Source organism: Panthera tigris, chromosome C2 (genome assembly GCF_018350195.1).
Source record: "Panthera tigris isolate Pti1 chromosome C2, P.tigris_Pti1_mat1.1, whole genome shotgun sequence".
In the NCBI taxonomy this organism is placed as follows: domain Eukaryota; kingdom Metazoa; phylum Chordata; class Mammalia; order Carnivora; family Felidae; genus Panthera; species Panthera tigris.
In genome coordinates this window covers 48803924-48821089 of record NC_056668.1, presented here as the reverse complement: position 1 = coordinate 48821089, position 17166 = coordinate 48803924, and the positions used below count along the sequence as shown (strand labels likewise).

Sequence of the window (17166 nt, the reverse complement as noted above, 5' to 3'; positions counted from 1 at the left end):
CCTGCTCACGCTCGCTCTCTGTCTCAAAAATAAATAAACATTAAAAAAATTTAAAAAGGTGTAGGTAAAAGACCAAAATACATTATTTTGTTTGTGGGTTTTCTTCCCCCCGCGCCACCTTTTTTTAAAGAAATACTTACCTCAAGCTTATTTAACTTGGTCTTATGATTTGTAGCAGGATTAACATGGCTTCAGCCTATTTAATTACCAACTTTCCTAGGATGGCTGAATTAGCCATGATCAACTGGAATGCTAACATATCTCACAGTTTAAGGCTTCTCTTCCTTGCTCATCATCTACTTCTATAAAAGGACTACATTTTATGTACCTTGAGTCAAAACTGAGTAATACAGCAAATGTGAGTTTTTAAAAGGTTGCTTTGGCTCTTTATATTTTTGTAAAAGATCTTTAAGCTAAATTATGATATGAGAAAACAACGCATGGAATAAGTATAAGTTATATGCCACCTACTGCAAGAAGGAGGAATAAGATTATTTGCTTAATTGTATAAAGAAGCTCTGGAAAGCTATACAGATTCTTATTCATACTGGTTATGGAGATGGAGTTGGACTTATCACTGTTTTATCTTATTTTTGAATTATGAATATTAGCTTTTGTAAAATAGTGAAATATTGAGAACTTAGAAATAAACTGATCTCATTTTCTCACATAAAATAAAAATGTAATACCTCATGTATATGGTAATTATTTCCTTCCTTAGGCCAGTAATCTGCAAACTGTAGCCCACAGAGCAATCCTCATTTCCCTCTCTTTTTGTAAAGTATATTGGAACACAGCCATGTATATTTGCGTATGTGTTATCTGTGGCTGTACTTTTCAGCTACAGTGGCAGAGTTGAGTAGTTGAAACAGACACCTTATGGCCTGCAATAATTATTAACTGATTCTTTACAGAAAAACTTTGCTGACCCCCTGTGTTAGATCTTATTTTTAAATTTTCAGTAGTAGAACCCTTTGTTCACAATCATTTTTATATGGACTTCTGTTATTAAAATATATGGTTATACTTACAGAAGTGAGGTTAGGGGACAGGTTGGTTGAACCCTGCCTACTCACCTGCCTCCCTCTCTTTTTTTACCCTCCATTCTCCAGCAGCTGTTTCTTGAGGGGAATTTGAGGAACCCCCGGGGTTCTAAGGAGTACAGTTTGAAAATGACTGCCTTACAGCAACTCTTTGAGGTAGTAAGTCTGATACTATTTTCTATTTTAGGTATTGAGAGACTCGGCTCATTGAAGTGAGTTAGTCAAGGTTTATTAAGCAACCAGAACACAAAACAAATCCACAGTGTTTAATTGCAGAATAAATGGTCATATTTGCCTTTATATTCTATTTTATATATCATAATCATGTATTAATTGTTATTCTAAGGTGTTTTAGTAGACCTTTAACTTTTTGTACCCCCATTTTTTTTGTTCCATGCAGGTTTTTGTAAGGCAAGCTTCCTTCCTTTATTGGAATTTGCCTACACTTCTGTGCTAAGTTTTGACTTCTGTAGCATGGCTGATGTAGCCATCCTGGCTCGTCATCTTTTCATGTCGGAAGTTTTAGAAATCTGTGAGAGTGTGCATAAACTAATGGAAGAGAAGCAGCTAACAGTATATAAGAAGGGTGAAGTACAAACAGTTGCATCCACCCAGGACTTACCAGAACAAAATGGAGGCACTGTGCCTCCTGTGGCTAGCAACGAGGGGACCACAACAACATTATCTACTGAACTTGGGGATTGTGAAATTGTACTATTGGTGAATGGAGAATTGCCAGAAACTGAGCAGAATGGAGAGCTAGGACAGCACCCTGAACCCCAGGTTTCTTCAGAAGCTGAAGCCACTCTGTCACCTGCAGGCTGTATAACTGGTTCCCATCCTGAAATGGAGTCTGTTGATTTAGTAACAAAAAATGATGAGACAGAAGTAGAAACTTTAAACAGAGAAGATAGCGCACCTTCTGATATTAATCCCAAACTTTCAAAGGAGAATGTGATCAGTAACTCTCCAGAAAACAGTGATATGGGAAATGACCCATCAAGTGAAGATATCTGTGCTGAAGACATTCCAGAGCAAATGCAGAACCTTAGCCAGTCTTTAAAAGATCAGGAAAATCTAGTTGCACTGACAGCAAAGCCAGACCTTAGCACTGATGATGAAACTTACAGAAGCAGACTTCGGCAGCGTTCTGTTAATGAAGGGGGATATATCCGACTACACAAAGGAATGGAGAAAAAGCTACAGAAACGGAAAGCCATTCCCAAGTCAGCAGTTCAACAGGTATGACGAAGAGTTGACCTTTGTAGTTTTACCTTTAAGTAAAAAGCATTCTATTCATCAACTTATTCCTGTGGTGAAATTATTTTGGGAGGAAGGGCAGTAGGTGCAGGAAAGCAACTTAATGTTTTAAATTCCGGAATTAATAACGTAATGCCAGTTTGAAATATTATATGACTCGTGACTTTAAAAATCAAAATGGCTGTATTTACTTAGATTGTGTTTTCTATCCCTTACTTAGGTAGCCCAGAAATTAGTTCAAAGAGGGAAAAAAATGAAACAGCCAAAAAGGGATACGAAAGAGACTACTGAAGAAGCAGCATCCCATAAATGTGGGGAATGTGGAATGGTTTTTCAGAGACGATATGCCCTTATAATGCATACACTGAAACATGAAAGAGCTAGAGATTACAAATGTCCGGTAAGTAATTGGAAAGCTAATTAAACATGATTTATCTAACTTCATGATAAATAGAACCCAGTTTTGCTGCTTCATTGTTATTCTACTACTTGTAGTCTCTGTGTTTCTCTGTCTCCCTTATATTGCTATAAGAGTCATCTTTGATTTGTACATGTCATTTCCTTGACAAAAAAAAAACAAAAACAGTGACTTGTCTTTGCTTCTTCCTGATACCCTAGTAAGACAAGAGTAAAATTATTACTGAAAAAATAAAAGCTCAGGGGTGCCTGGCATATGACTCTTAGAGCATATGACTCTTAATCTCAGGGTTATTATTATAAGTTTGAGGCCCCCCTTGTGGGTAGAGATTACTTGAAGATAAGTAAATAAACTTGAAAAAAACAATAAATAAATTTAAACAAAAATTTAAGTTCATAAAAGAGTAAAGAGGAAATCAACTATATCCTGGACCCTGATAAATGGAGGTAGTAGCTGATTTAACAGATTTAAAAGGGCTCATTCCAGGCTTTCAGTGGGGAAAGCTAAGAATCCATCTGAATTGTATTGCAGAACTACCAAATGCCTCAGGAGTTGGTGTTATAGCTACTTTGAAAGCAGAAGTGAATCTGGTTGTTAGAAAATCTTGTAAGAAGCAGTTAAGTCACAACCACTCGCCCAGCCAAAGATCCATCTTCTACTCTCTGGAAGAGCTAAAACCATGACTGTTTTGGGGAACACTGCATACAGTGTACGTGAATGTATTATACCCAAAACAAGGAAAAGGAAAACCTTATTTACTGAATATTGAAACCCTTCAAGTCCTCTGTCCCTTCTCAAGTCCCAGAATGTTAGCAGTCAGACCCTTAACCCAAAAGCAAAAAAGTTTCTCAGAGATGAGAAATCCAAAGCGCAATAACAAAGGACCTGAAGATAGTGCTGACTAAAGCCAGTGGTTGACAACTCCCCGCCACCCCCCACATACTTACACAGAAATTCCAATCAATTTTTTAACATTCTGAAAGATGAGTAGATATCAGGGATCATCAGATTCAGGAATAAATATTTCAAGGAAAAAAGCAACTTTGAAGAATCCACAAATACAAAAATCTCAGAAAAATTGGGAAATAGACTAAATCTCTCAGAAATAATGCAGAAGACCAGTTAGAAAATGAAAGCGAAGGAATTTAGAGAATTGGTGTAGGATGTCTAATATCCAGATAACACCAAACAGAGAACACAGAGATCAGGAAATCATTGGTGCAATAAAGAAAAATATCAGAATTTAGAAGTTTCCTTATGGGGGCACCTGGGTGGCTCAGTTCAGTGTTCAACTCTTGGTTTCGGCTCAGGTCATGATCCCAGGATTGTGGGATTAAGTGCTCCACGCTACAAATGGAGCTTGCTTGGGATTCTTTATCTCTCTCCCTCTCCCCTGCTTGCGCTCTCTCCCCCTCTGCCCCCTCTCCTGCTTCCTCTCTCTTTCTCTAAAATTAAAAAAAAAAAAAAAAAAAGTGAAACAGGGCATGTTGCAGGCCCTGAACCATGGATGGAAGTAAATCTATATCAAGATAAATTATGAAATCTTCTAATTAAGGGACAAAGAAAAACTCATAAATAACAATAGAGAAAACAGATGGTCAGACTCATAGAAAAGGTAAAGATCAGAATGGCTTCAGGCTTTTCAACAGCAACAGTGGAAGCTAAAAGACAAAAGCATAATGTCTTTAAAATTCTAAAGGGCACTGATTTCTAACTTAAAATCTGTAACCAAACTATGAGTTATTTGTGATGGTAGATAAGAACAGTTTCAGACATGCAAGGTCTCAAAAGTTTTACTTCCCAGACTCCCTTTCTCAGGAAGCTATTTGCAGAGGTGTTCCACTAAAGTGAGAAAGACCTGGGAAACCGGGAAACATGGGGTCCAATTCTACAGAGTCCAAGCATAGGAAACAACCAGTCCAGGTTGGAGCAGGACAAAATGCTTTGAAGGAGATCTCTTTCATAGGTGATGTCTTTAAATCTCCCCTCAGTAGACAATTGAGGGAAAGGCTTGGTGATGAATAATCAGTAAATACAAACAGAAATAAGCAAAACAAAACAAAAAGAAGGGAAAGAGAATCATAGTGTACTCTGTGGCCCAGCTGTAATAGTAATTACATCATTGAAAAAATGTGAATGTAGAAATTAATCAAAACTACAACATAGCTGTATTGAGAAAATAAGGTAATAGGTCTGCATATGTGTAGGGAGTGGAGGGGTGAAGGGAGAGAGTCATCATCCATTATTCATGTTACTTAGAGTTACCAAGGTAAGCAAGCATCATGAGAGAGTTAAAAAACAATGGCAGAAATAGAGCAAGAGACGAGTTTTATTTATTTAAAAAAATTAAATATTATAGGTTGTGAGCATATATAACTTTGATTTTTTTAAAAGAATGAACAAAATATTTCATGAATCCCTAACAACTACAGATTAAAATCCAAGGACCATCAGAGTTTTTTCTACTTTTCCAACCCCTAGTTTTGCTCCACCTAACAATTTGTAGTACTCCTATTGATAGCATTCTTGTTGACATCCTACCGTTCCTTCTAGATAGACCTAGTCTCCTCATTGATGCCTTTGTCTATTGCTTCAATTACTCCCTCTTCCTAAATACTTCACTCTTTCACATGTAAATCCTGTTTCTGTGGTTAGATTATAAACCTCTCCAGAGTAGAGTCTGGGTCTTTAACCCCTTTCATCCTTATGTCTGATACCTAGCATATCATCTTTTATAGAGTGTGTGGTTTTTTTTATTTATATAATCGTAACAAACGGGAACTTGAAATAGGAGTCAGGTGTCACTTAACATTTGTTATGGAACTACATTTAGACAGAATTTTATTTACTTTTCCTTTTAGTTGTGTAAAAAACAGTTTCAGTACAGTGCCTCCTTGCGAGCACATCTTATTCGACATACCAGAAAAGATGCACCCACTTCATCTTCTTCCAATTCCACGTCTAATGAGGCATCAGGAACATCGTCTGAGAAGGGGAGAACCAAACGAGAATTTATATGTTCCATATGTGGAAGGACATTACCTAAATTATATTCTCTTCGAATACACATGTTAAAGCATACAGGTGTAAAGCCACATGCATGCCAGGTAAAGCCATGACATTTACTTTGTTATGTAAAGAAAATTTGAACTTAACTAGTGATGAGACTGGTTGATTCTGGAGTCACCCTGACTCTCTGGAGTCACAGAGAATTCTGTGACTTTTTCAGTTTGTTGCCTGGTTTAAGGGAAATTCCCAGTTGTGTTCTTTGATTTGCTATTTAATTTGTTGTAATTTGAAATGAATCAGTTTAGGATGTTCATGAAACTTACTATGATTCAGAAGATGTTAGGTGAGAATAACTAGTTTGTTATCCCATTCATCCCTTTAAGCTTCAGCGGGACCTACCTGGACTGGAAAGGAACCCATGGCTTAAACAAATCTTCTTAGCAAAAATCCTCCCTAAGCTGTGTGTTCTTCTCTAGAGCTGAGGACTGAGACTATCTGAATGCCAAAATACAGCTTCTAGCTAAGAATCCTGTGATTAGCCAGCTTTGGGCTGTTTGGAACAGTGAAAATTTTCCAGTAGCCCCTGTAGCCTTGCATATAAGTGGAACTCGTTTTTATTAATGAACAGTTTTGGAAACAATGAGTTTTTTCCCCCAGTGAAATTTTTAGTCTTTCTCTCCCCCCACCCCTTTTTTTTTTTTTTAGCTTTTTGTTATATGAGAATAGAATAGACTCTCATGGACCCTTTATCCAGCTTCAGTGGCTATGAACACATGATCAGCTGTGTTTTATGTATACTTCCCTCACTGCCCTACTTCCCTTTCCCCTCATTTCTTTTGAAGCCAAGTCCTAAGCATCATTTTACTCATAAATTTTAAAACTGAGTATTAATTGGGCCTCTGGTCTTGTAGTGTAGCACTACTCAAAATGTGTGGTCCATGGAAGATATGTACAGAAATGGAGAGTGGACTTTTAGAAACTCTCATGGCAGTTACATTGTTGTGACATTTTTAGCATATTTAACAAAAAATGGATTGACAAAAGGAAGACTGATTCATCACAGAGTTTGAGAAGCACTGTTCTAGTTTGTGTAGCAATAAATTAGTATATTTTCTTGATTAAGCTGTCATGTCTCTTAATATAAGGTATACTGTTTATTAGTCTCACAAGGACAGCATGAGGGTCTTTTGTATGGCTTTGACAGCCAGTGGATGTAAGAAAAGTAGCGATATTTGTTAAGTTCTGAGTCAGAAGATGGTCAGCCAGCTAAATATCCTTGACATTTGTTTCAGCTTTCAGTTTGTCATTTTGTTTATAATTCTTTTCTTTAAAATGGCGTATAGTTTCTCTAGCCTCATTCTTCAGAAACAGCCCCGGTTTCTCTTTTCTGTTTTACTGGTATAAATACCTGTGCCATCTTAGGTCTGTGGAAAGACTTTCATCTATAAACATGGTCTAAAATTGCACCAGAGTCTCCATCAATCACAAAAGCAGTTCCAGTGTGAACTATGTGTTAAGTCATTTGTTACCAAACGGAGTCTTCAAGAACATATGAGTATTCACACAGGTAATGAGAAATTTGTATTAACTTAGCTACCCATTATATACCATAATTCAGTTAATTATTGTGCTATATATGTTTTAGAAATTATATTGATATACTAACGGCTGTGTGTGTGCAGTTTTTTTCATTAAGGCTGGGGTGCCTGGGTGGCTCAGTCAGTTAAGTGTCTGAGTTCAGCCCAGGTCATGATCTCACATGTTCATGAGCTCGAGCCCCGTGTCAGGCTCTGTGCTGACAGCTCAGAGCCTGGAGCCTGCTTCAGATTCTCTCTCTCTCTCTCTCTCTCTCTCTCTCTCTCTCTCTCTTCCACTTGCGTTCTGTCTCATTCTCAAAAATAAACATTTAAAAAAATTCAAATTAAGGCTAAAAAGTGTTCTTTAAATCTAGTTTAGAGCTATCTTATTGGTATAAAAATAGTCATTGTTTCCCTCAGTGTAGCAAAATGTGTACTCACTAGTGAATCATGCATAATTTACATAATGTCGCCATGGCTAGTGAAGGGTAGATATCTGCTCTAGAACTTGCGTTCAACTCTGTATTATTATAATCCAGATGATTATGCAAGCGTGTCCTGTTCTTTGGGTAGTGGTAGTAGCCTTGCTAGTACTGTAGTTGAGAAGAAACAGAAGATTTTGACTTGGCTTGTTGTTGTTCTGAGAAGATGGCTGCCAAATGTTATAGCTTCTGTGTCCCTTTGGTAAAGTAACTTCTGAAGTGTAACATAAAGTATTCTGTTGGAAGAGCACCTGATTGCTGGATTTGTGACATGTTTTTTATTTTTTATAGGAGAGTCCAAGTACCTTTGCTCAGTTTGTGGAAAGTCTTTTCACAGGGGCTCTGGCCTCAGCAAGCACCTAAAGAAACACCAGCCAAAGCCTGAAGTTCGAGGCTATCATTGTACTCAGTAAGTATTTAATACACAAACTATTCAGTTTCCTTGTGTTTCTTCATAGGTTTATTTGAAAATTGTTTTCAGAAGAAAATATTTGAGGTAGCTATAGTTGATAATACTATTATATAATTGAAATTTGATAAAGGAGTAGAACTTAAACATACACACACACATATATATACATATATCTGACGTGATGGATACATTAACTAAATGGGAGGAATCCTTTCACAATGGATATATGTATCAAACCATTATGATGTGCATTTCAGATATCTTACAATTTTATAACTTGATAAACCTGAAAAAAACTGTTTGAAGATAATATTCAGTTGTTACTTATTTTTTATTTTAATGTCTTTAATGCCTAGATATTGCTATTTATGGTTTTTAAGTTTTATTTAGATATCCTATACCATGTAAATCACTCACTTGAAATACTTTAAAGACATTCTTCAAACGTACTACTTGGAGGCAGATTGTAGGAAGTGAGAGCCCCCAGTGCGAGCCAGAGATTTTTTTCTAGGTTGTTCATCTAAAGTGCTAAGCCATCTGCTAGTTTTTCCTCTCTTTAGACTCTTTCTTCTCTTCCTCTTTTTATTTTCCAAAGCATCTTGAAATCTCTTTTATAATTGAGGTAAAACTCACAAAAAATTCATCATTTTAAAGTGTACAGTTCACTAACTTTTAGTACATTCGGTACATTGTGGAAACATCACCACTGTCTGATTCCAGAATGCAGGCCCTTTTGGGGGGATACTTGAGGGAGTCACCGGTTAGGTCAAAAGAGACCAGCACAGTTCTTTAAGAAGAAGTCCCTCTGGCACCAGGAGCCCATCATGGGAATGCAGTCTTCATGGCTGCTGCTCAGCTGAGAAGCAGGGAAAGGGGATCAGGGGAGTTCAGATGCTACAAAGCTCTCTCACAAGATTTAATGATTTTTTTTTAAATTTTTTTTAACGTTTATTTATTTTTGAGACAGCATGAATGGGGGAGGGTCAGAGAGAGAGGGAGATACAGAATCTGAAGCAGACTCCAGGCTCCGAGCTGTCAGCACAGAGCCCGACACGGGACTGAAACCCACAAACTGGGAGATCATGACCTGAGCTGAAGTCAGATGCTTAACTGACTGAGCCACCCAGGAGCCCCTGATTTTCTTTTTAATTAAACATTTGCCTGGCCACTGTACACTTTTAATCCCTTTCTGGGGTTCTAATAAAATTGATCCTCATAGTTTTGGCTAGTTTTGGCCACTTCTTTTGTGAGCTTGTGGGGTTTCCTACTCTGCCATATTTTCTTTTCTCACTTTTATTAGTCTTATTATAAAAAAAATTATTTTAGGAGTGCCTGGGTGGCTCACTTGGTTAAAGGTCCGACTTCAGCTCAGGTCATGAACTTGCGGTTTGTGGGTTTGCATTGGGCCCTGTGCTGACAGCTCAGAGCCTGGAGCCTGTTTCAGATTGTGTCTCCCCTCTCTCTCTGTTCCTCCCCTGCTCGTGCTCTGTCTCTCAAAAATAAAGGTTTAAAAAAATTTTTTTAATAAAATTGTTTTATTATTAATAGATTTTTAGTTGCAAGTGAAAGAAAACACTGCCTAAACTGGCCTGAATGAAAGGTGGTAAAATCTAGGGAGTTTGAATAGTTTAATGTAAACTAGATTCACATCTGTTAGCACTTGGTCTCTGAGGCTCTGTGGACATGGCAGTAACAATGGTTTCAGCCTCACATCCTCTCGACTCCCAAATTGTCAAGCTGCTTTTCTGGTAGTTCCTATACAGGTTCTGAGATCGACGCCCATTGGATCTAGTTAAGTCATTCGATTATCCCTGGATCAGTAATTATAGCCAAGGGAATGCTGTGCTCTGATTGACTCAGGCCTAAGACAGTTGCTCCATCTTTATGGTCGATGGTGAGGCCTACTCCAAACACATGGACGGAAAATGGGCGAGGATAAAAAGGGAGATCAGATGGGGTTTAGGGAGAGAAAGAAAATAAATGTCTTATACAATAGCCTTTGAGAGCTCTGCATGGTTCTTTCTAAAATGTTTCTAGTACTAGAAACAAAACAAACCAGCAAAGGGAAAAAAAGGGTGTGGGGCAAGCCGAGAAACAGACTCTTAACTATAGAAAACAAACCAAGGGTTACTAGAGGGGCTGTGGGTGGGAAGATGGGTTAAATAAGTGATGGGGATTAAGGAGTGCACTTGTTTCGATGAGCACTGGATGTACAGAAGTTTTGAATCACTATATTGTACCCCTAGTATCACATTGTAGGTTAATTCACTGGAATTTAAATAAAAACATTAAAAAGTAAAATGTCTCTAGTAGTTAAGAGCTAAAAGAACTTAAAACCTTGAAGCCTTTACTGCAAGATTGGAATAGTAGCGCATTCTTGTGTTTTCAATTGGGATCATTTTCTAGAGTTATAAAACCCAAAAATATACTGAGTCTTGGAAATTTGTTTTAAAAAAATAATACAGTGATCTGATCGAGTGCTTGAATTTTATTATTGCAGATGTGAAAAAAGTTTCTTTGAAGCTAGAGATCTTCGTCAGCACATGAACAAACATCTTGGTGTGAAGCCATTCCAGTGCCAATTTTGTGATAAGTGCTATAGTTGGAAGAAAGATTGGTATTCCCATGTGAAGTCTCATTCTGTCACTGAGCCTTATAGGTAGGTAGATTGGAGCAGGATCTGAACTTAATTGAGATGTATGTACTTGGATTAATTTTTTTGTATGCTGGTGCTTTGGAAAAAATAATTTAGGTCCCCCCCCCCCCATTATAGGTGTAATATATGTGGCAAAGAATTTTATGAAAAAGCATTGTTCAGAAGGCATGTAAAGAAAGCTACCCATGGAAAAAAAGGAAGAGCGAAGCAGAACCTGGAACGGGTATGTGAACAATGTGGAAGAAAATTCACTCAGCTAAGAGAGTATAGGAGACACATGAACAACCATGAAGGTAACTATACTTCATACTGTGTATATATGTAAATAGAATAAAAAGCCAGTCTAATAGTGATTCCCCCTTTACCAGCCTTCTTGCCTGTTACCTCACCTTCCTTGACAAGAGATGAATTCTAGATTATGTAAGATTTATTCACGTGATTGAGGTGATCCTGAACCTGGATACCTGATTGTTGTGTATGTAGATGGATTCCTTTTTTAGTGAGCTTAATATTGTAGGTCAGCATTTTTATGCTGAACTGGGCTATTTGAAGCTTGTATTTCCTTATCCTAAGATTACAGGATTGCTGGGAAGGTTAAGTGAGACTGTTCATGGAATCAGAATTGCCTGTCAGTAATTTGTATCTCTGGGAACACCTCTCTCTCTTAATAGGAGTTAAGCCATTTGAATGCTTAACATGTGGAGTAGCTTGGGCTGATGCCCGATCTCTAAAACGCCACGTCAGAACGCATACTGGTGAACGGCCCTACGTCTGCCCTGTATGTAGCGAAGCCTACATAGATGCTCGAACCCTCCGTAAACATATGACTAAATTCCACAGAGATTATGTGCCTTGCAAAATTATGCTGGAAAAAGATACCCTTCAGTTTCATAACCAAGGAACTCAAGTGGAGCATGCTGTTAGTATCTTAACAGCAGACATGCAGGAACAAGAAAGCAGTGGTCCTCAAGAACTTGAGACTGTGGTCGTGACAGGAGAGACCATGGAAGCACTCGAAGCCGTGGCAGCTACGGAAGAGTGTCCATCAGTATCTACGCTTTCTGACCAAAGTATTATGCAAGTGGTTAATTACGTGTTGGCACAACAGCAAGGACAGAAGCTGTCTGAAGTTGCAGAAGCGATTCAAACTGTCGAAGTAGAGGTGGCACATATTTCAGAAACAGAGTGAATACAGTCTTGGAGAAAAAAAGAAGGGTCATAGCATTGTATACTGAACTCACAGAACATTTGTTTACAGTACTGTGCGACTGTCTGCCTAGAGCCTGTATGTCAAGGCTCTGGGCTCTTGGGTGAGGTTTTAACACTTCTAAACGATTTGTCTGGCTGATAGGTTCTGTTGAAAAGTCCATTTACTGTAAAGAAGTTGAAAACAAATGTACTTGATGGCATTGGTTTATCATGGTGTACTTTTTATGAATTGATGTTTATAAAGGACTGTACTGAATTAAAAACTGTATAGTTTCACTTGCATTTTGACATGATCATCTACTTTGAGTTTAAAAGGCTGTACTAGTCAGATTTTCTTCTTTTATTCTCAAAATAGGTTCTGTGATTTCATTTGCCCTGTTTATAGGTCTAAAAAAAATTCTAATATAAAGCATTTTAGTAGGATGCATAGGTACATTACATTTTTAAAATGCTTCAGGTCTGTGATTCTTGACTTACTATTTATTTTAACCCCTTATAAGTCAGGGATTTATTCTGTTTTAAAGCACTTAATGAGTTATATGTTGTAATCAAGTTTGCACAGTATACTTATCTATATGGGGAGCCCTTAAATACATAGCTGATTTTTTAAATGCATGAAATGCCTATTAAAGCCTTACTATATACTATCTCTTCAAGGCAAGTAAATTGACCACAAGCAAAGAACACTGTTATTAAACAACTGTTGATGGGAAATTTCTTCTTGATAACATGGGACAATAAATGAAAAAAAAAAAAATCTCATTCTTTTGCTGAAAGAATGAACAAGTTAAAACTAGATTTGGTATGTTTGCAGCTTTTGTATCATGTTTAATTGTTCAATTTTGTTGAAAAACTGCAATTTAGAAATAGGATAGCAATATAGACATCTAAAGCTGTCCTGAGGATACCATATAATTGTTGAGTAACTTCAGAATAGTGAAGTCTTCAATTCAGCCCTCATTATAGTATACTACTCAAAGAAATTGATTATGGTCCACCAAATTGTTGGAAGTAAATTATTTTTAAAAGTTCCCTGTAAATTATATTAATTTGTGTGTTTGATTTTTAAATTCCCACTTCTAGAAGCTATCCAGTTTTCTGATTTTCAAAATAACCATAGGGAGATGCCACATTTCTCTCCTGTGGGAAGCTACCACTCAAACTATAATTGTTAAAATTAAACTTTTTAAGTATTAGCAGCTAATATAAGGTGTAAAATGAAAATAAAAGCAAATCACATGTAAATCATTCCTAAAGCACAAGAAAAGAATGTGCCTTGATGTACATATATTATTAAGATACTTATTCCAGTTTACTTTCAGAATAGCTTAAAAGATAAAGAATAAATGTGATGCCATGCATGCATTCTACCTGCATATGTAATATTTGCATTTGCAAATTTCCCATTGTCTCTATAGCTGTGTGGCTGACTTTTGAATTTTAAGTGAATTGACATACAGTCTATAACTTTACAATGGCTGCTTGTTTATTGTATCTTTCAGTTAGTGAAAATGTGTTTCAACCTGACTAAAATTTGGAATTGTGTCTTTTATGTTCCATCCTCACTGTTACTAGATTTAGTTAATTGTATAAGACCGTTGATGTATGTCAAAAATATGTAAATAAAAGATGTCGAATCTTGTTTAAAAGCATAAGCTTTGGAGTTGAGCTTGTCACTATTTTCAAATTATAAATCAGTGGCCGTTATTTGATAGGTTGATTCAGTTTTACAGTGGCATGGGGGGATCTTCTCTGTTTACAGTTCCTTTTAGAAACACACACTGTTTTGTTGCTGTCAGTGACTTTCCCCATTGGGCACTCCCAATTATCACTACTGCTGCTAAGCAGTTTGAGTCTTTTCTGTTAGTCACTGAAATGTATATGTTGTTGATAGAAATGAATTAATTTTCTAACACGGGTTTTAATCTGTTTTATTAAAAGTGGCTCACAGAATTTCAGAAGGTTGCCTGAACTGCTGGGCTTAGAGCTAATCCAAACCTTCATTCAGTGTTCTGTGATTTTTAATAGCATTGGTGTAAACTATCTGTGCATGCATGATATTTCCTGCTCATGATTCTTGTCAAAACTGTAATCTCTTGGGAGTTCCTAAATTTACATCTAATGTTTGGAACATACACAATAAAAGCCTTTCCTTCCCCTGATCTTATATATTTGATCAGTTGCAGTTTATAGAGGCTTGTGGAGCAAAGGTACATAAGTAACTTATTTAATCAGTTTAAATATATCATGCTTGGGGTCCCTGAATGACTTGGTTAAGCTTCCAACTCTTGACTTAAGCTCAGGTCATGATCTCATATGGGATTGAGACCTATATGGGGCTCTGCCCTTGGCAGTGCAGAACCTGCTTGGGATTCTCTCTCTCTCACCCTTTGTTTCCACCCCCCCCCCCTTTTGCTCTCTTTCTCTCTCTCAAAATGAATATTTAAAAATATGCTTATAAAGTTTAAATACTGCTGTTTATCGGATTTTTCCTCGAGAGTTTTATAAATTTTAGAGTATGAACTCCTCTCCAATAGAGCCTTATATTTAGGAAGCCTGTGCCACCCACCTAGGTTGAGGGTGGGTCCTTCCAGATCAATTTTTTGTTTACTTCTGCTAGGTGTCTCCAGGAATATCAGTGGTTAGGTACTATGGTTTCTTGGACCAGTGCCTGTAAATTTGAACTTCAGGTGAGTCTGAGGGCAAATTCGTTGTTCTAAATCTTCAAGGGAGACTTTTTGCCCACTGAGAGCCCAGCCTGGGACAGACAAATTCACATATCTGCCTACGCTAGGGAACTGAGTTTCTTTTCTTTTTTTCTTTTTTCTTTTCTTTCCCTTTCTTTTCCTTTCTTTTTCTTTTTTTTTTCTTTTTTCTTTTCTTCTTTCTCCCTTTTTTTCCTTCTCTTCCTTTCCCTTCTTTGTGTATTTTGAGAGGGAGGAGAGAAAGAATCCTAAGCAGGCTGTACATTGAACACAGAGCCTTGTTGGGTTGAGGGGGACGGGGTAGACCTTGATCTCATAAACTGTGAGATCATGACTGAAATCAAGAGACATTTAATGGACTGAGCCAGCCAGGTGCCCCTGAACTGAGTTTTTTCTTAATTGTTCTTTCATTGAAGATGTAGTTCTTAAGTGGTCCCAGGTTTTGGGGGGGGGGGGTTGTTTTTGTTTTTTAATTTTAAAGTAGGCTCCATGCCCAACGTGGGTCTTGAAATCCTGACCCTGAGATCAAGAGTCACATGCTCTGCTGACTGAGCCAGCCTGGTGCTCAGTTGTCTCAGTGTTGTGTGGAATTCCTTTTTCCAATTTCTGTAGACCTAAATCCTGATGTTTCCTTTTAGCTGTCAAAAGCCAGCCTCTCTGAAACGGCCAATCTTATCTGTCACAAGGCTACTACCGGTTTAATTCAGTTTCCTCTTATTTGGGGACCCTAGAACACTGCATTTCTTATAAACTTAGTACTATGATTTTCAAAGGAGTTTGTTACATTTTATCTAGTGGAGAGTTTCAGGTATTTTAATCTCTTCCAAACTCTGGAAACCAAATCATGTTGTTTCTTTATATATTTTCCCCTCTGTTTACTCTTTACTTCCAAAAGTTTTATTTCCACCCTCAATACCTCTTTCATTTCCCCTCATCTTAGCTACCGTTTCTCATAACCTTGGTGTTCCTCAACCTGATCTTCAACTGTTCTTAATTATATATTCATTTTAAAAATTATATTTCTGGGGGCACCTGGGTGGCTCAGTTAAGCGTCTTTTTTTTTTTTTTTTTTTTTAAGTTTATTTTGAGAGAGAGAGCAAGTGGGGTAAGGAGAGAGTGAAAGAGAGAATCCCAAGCAGGCTCCATACTGTTAGCACAGAGCCTGATGCAGGGCTCAAACTCACAAATCGTGAGATCATGACCTGAGCTGAAATGAAGAGTTGGACACCTAACCAACTGAACCAGCCAGGCACTCCTGAGTGTCCACCTCTTGATCTTGGCTCAGGTTATGATCTCATGGTTTGTGGGTTCGAGCCCTGCACTGGGCTCTGCACTGACAGCATGGAGCCTGCTTGAGGTTCTCTCTCCCTCTATCTCCCCATCCTATCTCTCTCTCTCTCAAAATATATATTTATTTATTTATTTATTTGTGGGTGCCTGGCTGGCTTGGCCAGTAGAGCATGAAACTTGACCTGAGGGTCATGATTTCAAGCCTTATGTTGGGCATGGAGCCTACTTTAAAAAAACAAAGACTAAAGAACACCTGGGTGACTCAGTCAGTTGAGTGTCCCGACTCTTGATTTTGGCTCAGGTCATGATCCCAGGGTCATGGGATGAAACCCTATATCAGCCCCCATGCTGAGCATGGAAACTGCTTGAGATTCTTTCTCTCCCTCTGCCCCTCTCCCCTGCTTGATCTCTTTCTCAAAAAATAAAGAAAATGATAAAGATTGAAAAAAAATTTTCATGTTTATTTGAGAGAGCACGAATGGGAAGGGGCAGAGAGAATCCCAGGCAGGGTCTGCACTGTCAGCTCAATTTCATGAATGTGAGATCATGACCTGAGACAAAATCAAGAGTCGGATGTTTAACCAACTGAGCCACCCAGGCGCCCCTAAAATTATATTCCTTATACTAGCATTTACAGTTGGTTCTTCATAGGTGCTTATTCCTGCTTCCCTTTTCCATTCATCTTATCTTGCTGGTTGGATGTATTATGTTCATTTTAAATTCTTGCTGTGTTCTTGTGCTCTGAAAAAAATTACATTTGTATACCACAACTTCACATTCTACCACTGATGGATGTTTGGGTTATTTTCAGTTTAGGGTTATCCTGAAGAATGCTGTAAGGACCATTTTTATTTCCCTGGCATTTATGGGTATGCTTTTCTGTTGGGTACATGACTTACAGTAGAATCTGAGGTACTTGGATTTATGAACGAAAATATTTTCCAAAGAGATTATTCCAGTTACCCTCACCAGTGGCGGCTGCTCAGTGTGCTTGCTTACTTACTGTGTGCTGTTCTGAGATGTCTGTGCTTCGAATCCCATGTCGTTTTAATTTACACTGCCCAGATGACTAATAAAGCTGACCACCTTTTCATATATTTGCAGG

At 37.7% G+C, this 17166-nt stretch overlaps 1 protein-coding gene across 1 annotated transcript in view; it reads left to right on the top strand.

The window, feature by feature from the left end:
* Positions 1-14303, top strand: part of ZBTB11 (zinc finger and BTB domain containing 11) — a 32678-nt gene extending 18375 nt beyond the window's left edge. The window contains exons 4-11 of the mRNA XM_042998965.1: positions 1444-2285; positions 2524-2703; positions 5583-5828; positions 7153-7297; positions 8081-8198; positions 10702-10860; positions 10975-11150; positions 11529-14303. Of these exons, the coding sequence (XP_042854899.1) occupies positions 1444-2285; positions 2524-2703; positions 5583-5828; positions 7153-7297; positions 8081-8198; positions 10702-10860; positions 10975-11150; positions 11529-12046 (2384 nt within the window). The 3' untranslated portion in view covers positions 12047-14303. The remainder of the gene's footprint in view (positions 1-1443; positions 2286-2523; positions 2704-5582; positions 5829-7152; positions 7298-8080; positions 8199-10701; positions 10861-10974; positions 11151-11528) is intronic.
* The last annotated feature ends 2863 nt before the right edge of the window (positions 14304-17166 follow it).